At 44.3% G+C, this 5,000-nt stretch overlaps 1 protein-coding gene across 2 annotated transcripts in view; it reads left to right on the top strand.

Moving 5' to 3' along the window:
• LOC311030353 (proto-oncogene tyrosine-protein kinase Src-like) overlaps positions 1-4,136 on the top strand; it is a 17,110-nt gene extending 12,974 nt beyond the window's left edge. For both annotated transcript variants that reach the window (XM_084036054.1, XM_084036053.1), the window contains 4 exons: positions 7-83; positions 164-317; positions 471-602; positions 1,386-4,136. In XM_084036054.1, coding sequence (XP_083892180.1) covers positions 7-83; positions 164-317; positions 471-602; positions 1,386-1,594 — 572 coding nt within the window. In that variant the 3' untranslated portion in view covers positions 1,595-4,136. The remainder of the gene's footprint in view (positions 1-6; positions 84-163; positions 318-470; positions 603-1,385) is intronic.
• The last annotated feature ends 864 nt before the right edge of the window (positions 4,137-5,000 follow it).

The raw sequence follows: 5,000 nt of genomic DNA, 5'->3' as shown, positions 1-5,000 counted from the left end.
CCTCAGGCAGCCTACTGGACTTCCTCAAAGGCGAAGCAGGGAAGATGCTCCGCCTGCCTCAGCTCGTAGACATGGCCGCTCAGGTAAACGCCGTCGTCGTTCAACTGCACTCACACCTGCACGGCTTCATGCTGACCTTCACATGCCCCGCCCCTTCCTGCAGATCGCGGCGGGCATGGCGTACGTGGAGAGGATGAACTACGTGCACAGAGACCTGCGCGCCGCCAACATCCTGGTGGGAGACAGTCTGGTCTGTAAGGTGGCCGACTTCGGTCTGGCAAGACTTATCGAAGACAACGAGTACACGGCGAGGCAGGGTGAGTCCTCCTCCTAGTAGTACTACTACTACTACTACTACTACTACTACTACAACTGCTGCTACTGCTGCTACTACTCCCCCTCCTCCTCTCCCAGTATTCTTTCATTCAGACCTGATGTGTTGATCTCTAACGTTCCTCGTGGTTCCTCAGGAGCGAAGTTCCCCATCAAGTGGACGGCTCCGGAGGCGGCGCTGTACGGACGCTTCACCATCAAGTCGGACGTCTGGTCCTTCGGCGTGCTGCTCACCGAGCTCGCCACCAAAGGCCGAGTCCCGTATCCAGGTAACCACTTCCTGTCCCGTATCCAGGTAACCACTTCCTGTCCCGTATCCAGGTAACCACTTCCTGTCCCGTATCCAGGTAACCACTTCCTGTCCCGTATCCAGGTAACCACTTCCTGTCCCGTATCCAGGTAACCACTTCCTGTCCCGTACCCAGGTAACCACCTCCAGCATCACGCTGATGATGATGCTGTTAGTCAACAGAACACATGTAAACGTGCTGCCTGGTCGGCGTACCGGGGGTCCTCGCTGCAGCGACCCGGGTTCGAATCTGACCGGCAGCCCTCTCTGTGATGTCATCCCCCTCTCTCTCGCCCTTTCACTCTCTCTCTCAATAAAAGACAAAAACGGCCCAAAAAAAGAATAAATGTTGACAAAAACAAATTTCAGTCTAATAAAAATAAATGTCAAAAAGAAATCTCTGGATCCAGATTTTCAAATCCAGTGGTGTTTTTCTGCTGTGATAGAAAACTCTATGGGTTTTAGACGTCACCTTCTCTCTCTCTCTCTCTCTCTCTCTCTCTCTCTCTCTCTCTATATATATATATATATATATATAGATAGATAGATATTGTGATCAATGATTAATCATCAGAGTCATTGATTCTGAAGAGAATTATTTTTGCAGCCTGAATAAAAGTGATTATTTCATGTTCTTGGAGTTAATAAATATATCCCGCTCTGTAAATGTGCAAATGAAAGATTGAATTAGTCAGATTTCTGTCATTAAGCTGAGTGCTACATGTTCCCTGAACGTGCCGTTCCCTCAACGTTCCCCCCCCAGGCATGGTGAACCGCGAGGTCCTGGACCAGGTGGAGCGCGGGTACCGGATGCCGTGCCCCGCTGAGTGCCCCGGGTCTCTGCATGAGCTCATGCTGTCCTGCTGGAGGAAGGACCCGGAGGAGAGGCCTACCTTTGAGTACCTGCAGGGCTTCCTAGAGGACTACTTCACCTCCACAGAACCCCAGTATCAGCCCGGGGAGAACCTATAGAACCACGCAGAACCCAACCCGGGGGGGGGGACACGGACTATCTGCACTAACCGACCTCAGAGGAGGATCTGAGCCTGTGAAACCCGCCTGGGAGGAACTTGAGACAGAAAGCTGCAGAAGAAGTCCCATGGTGTGCCATAAAGAACCCGTTCCAGCAGGAGAACCCAGAAGAACCTCCTCCTGCAGACGCTCCCTGTTTACCGAAGCTGGAACTCCTCCTGTGAGAGGTGATACTGGATCTACAGACGGAGAGGAGAGGATGCTCCTCTGTCCTTCACCGGTCCGTCCTCGTCCACAGAGGCTCAGGTGTCTCTCTTAACCCCCCCTCTCTATTTCTGACTCAGTATCTCCGACCGGTTAACTGAAGTGCTGCTTCCTCAAAGTGTCTCCAAATAACTCAGAACTCTGTATCTTGATTCACTCGGACGCTTTAAGGTTTATACGACGGCGTTTCAGGGCGACTGTCGGAAAAACATTTAAAAACAGAGCCGGGGGGGAAATTCAGAGAAACAAAGACGAAATGTAATGAGTTTATCCCGATGCTAACAACTAGCATCTATGCTAGCTAACGTCCCATGAATGTACATGTATGTTTGTAATGAATCATCCCAACGTGTGACATCACCTCGTTATATTCATATGAGGACAAACTGTCATCTTATGGGTGTTTATTGATCAGGCCAGTTGGGCTAACATGCTAGCAGTAGCTTTCACTTGTTGTCATAGCAACGGCAAACATCCGGCATTAGCGGAACCAAGACACTTGTTTATATCAGCTATATATATTTATAAAGTTGCAAATTTGCCCCCTTTTTTCTCTGAATATCGCCCCCCTCTCTCTGCTCAGTTTTTATTTATTTTTAGTTTTTTGTTATTTTTTCCTACAGTAGTCCTGATACGCCGTCGTTTTCTTATTTTTTTCTGTTTATAGAAAAGGGGAGAACGTCCTCGACAGGCCGGTTCTGTAACGCGGAGGTCATCGGCCTCTCGCCCTCCGTCTCTCCCAGCTGTATTTATGACGCGGGGTCGAACTTTGAAAAGTGAAAATGATTTTTTTGATGCCGGGAGCGTTTGTGTCGTCTGGAGACGTTGCATCGACAACAATCGGCACTAAAAGAGCAGTTTTAAAGGCGACTTCCCCCTGACGTCTGTCTGTGTGACCTGCTGAGGTCGCCGAGGTCAAAGTGTGCCAAACTAATCACCATGGTAACTGCTGTCATGTATATAGTGTTTTATTATCAAGGGGCTTTCTTGGGGAGGGGGCAACCGTTAAGTTACATTTTACAATTAATGTTGTGTAAACTGGACACACAGACCTGTCGAGGGTTCAGAAGTTTGTACTTCCCAGCTGTCGTGTCTGATAAAGAATATGCAACCAGGCGGCCCCAATGAAAGTGTAACACTTTGATCAGGTAACGAATAAAACTGTGGTTATGACTAGAAGGTGACTTTTTAAACCAGTTAGCATGCTTTCTGTGCAGTTCTTCTCTTGGCTGGGTTTGTATTTCTGCCGTACTGTACATCAACATGTGTATGTTTACTTTACTCAACGTTGGGGGGATATTATACACACACACACACACATGTGTGTGTATAGTGTCTCATGCCCACAGCTGTCATACTGTACATACTGTAGCTCTTTAGGGTCGGGTTTGTATCATGTAAGCCACTTTTCAGACGGCCGGTATTTATGTGTTTATGCATCTCACAGCTGTTTAGTTTATGACGTTTGAAGGAGCAGACGGTCGCTACACACACACACACACACACACACACACACACCAAAACGATGAAAACAATATGAGCAGCAATAAAGAGACAATTCTTCCCCTCTAAAGATAAAACAATTCAACGATTACCCGGCGACTCACGGCTGCTAATTCTAATCAATCAATGCGACGTGAAAAATTAGGTCAAAGATGTAAATAGTATCTCAAACAAACGACTGTGACTATCATGTAGTTTTGTTTTTGTATGGTTTTTCTTTAACCAACGTCCACGTCGAGGTTTTTAAGTGACGCACGCCCTCAAGATGTTTTAATGAGATGCAACTTAAGAAGTGTTTTTAAATATTTGGACTTATTATTTCTGCAAAAGACAATTTATCAAAGGGGCTTGACACACCAAGGGGTGTGTGTGTATATATATTTATATATATATTTCCTCTTTAAGGTTTGGAAACCCCGTTGTGTTGCCGCTGTGAGTCACAGAGACGATGTAGAAGTCCAAGGGCTCGTGACAAATATGAGTAATGAGGTCTGATTGGGATTTTTCCTGTGCCAAACTAAAGATGTGTCTGTCTTTTATTTGATTTTATTATTTCATGAATCTATGCAGTTTCGGTCTGGCATTCTTCAACTTCACGGCCATTTAGTTCTCAAGTTAAAATAACGGTAAATAAGAAGGTGCGAGTGTTTTGTAAAGATTTCTTTCTTTTTGTCGTTTGCTCCCGATGTAACAGGATTGAAATGGTATCGTGCCACTTTATGTTGATCTTTAAATGTGCAATAAATTATATTTCAAATGTGTTTTGATAAGAGTGTGTGCTGGTGTGTGTGTGTGTGTGCGCTGACCTTTGACCTGCGTATGAATATCGTGTGACTTGGTGACGAGCGTCGCTGCATCACGAGCAGAATGTTTAGGGAAGTGATCATGTGACGGGAGGCTCATCGTCCGGGTTACGGAACAAGTTAAATTGAGTGCGGTGAGAAAAAGCAACGTGATCGCTGCTGAACGAGCATTTAAAACGGTTTCAGTGACGAGTGCAAATAAAAACCAAAAAGGCACCGAATTATGTTGAATAAATATAAGTGTGAAACCTGGTGAACGTCTGAAAGGAAATGAAATGTCTAAAAGTTTAAGTATATTTCCTTGATTTAGATATTTTTACATATTCAGATTTGAACAAACTGTTATTGAAAAGATGTGAAAGATGAAGAGTTTTTTATTAAATTTATTTATAAAAAGCAGTACACAGATTTTACTCGTTTGCCCACATAATAATTATTATTATCATAATGATAACACAGCAAGAACCTGTTACTTTACAGATTTGGTTAATTGACATTATTATTATTAAAAACAAAATATCAACAAATAAAATCTGGTATGTTATTCCTGATTCTTATTATTATTGTAACTATTTTAATTGAAAATGAAAATCATATAATATAAATAAAAATTGTATATTCTTTTTTATGATTTTGTATTATTATTTATTCATGATTAATCTGATTTGTGATCGTTTGACAGCCCTTGTTTTGACATAAGTAATATTTTGAATGCATAACTCCACTACCTCATGGAGATCACAGGGCTGGTGTGCTGTTGTCCACAAGGGGGCGGTGTTTGTCAGCAGGATGAAGGACCCTGGTGGACGAGGAGCTGGAGGTCTGAGCTGCAGACC

This window comes from Eutrigla gurnardus (assembly GCF_963514095.1).
Source record: "Eutrigla gurnardus genome assembly, chromosome: 2".
Taxonomy (NCBI): Eukaryota; Metazoa; Chordata; class Actinopteri; order Perciformes; family Triglidae; genus Eutrigla; species Eutrigla gurnardus.
The sequence above is the reverse complement of the archived record's forward strand: the minus strand, read 5'-3'. Positions and strand labels throughout refer to the sequence as shown.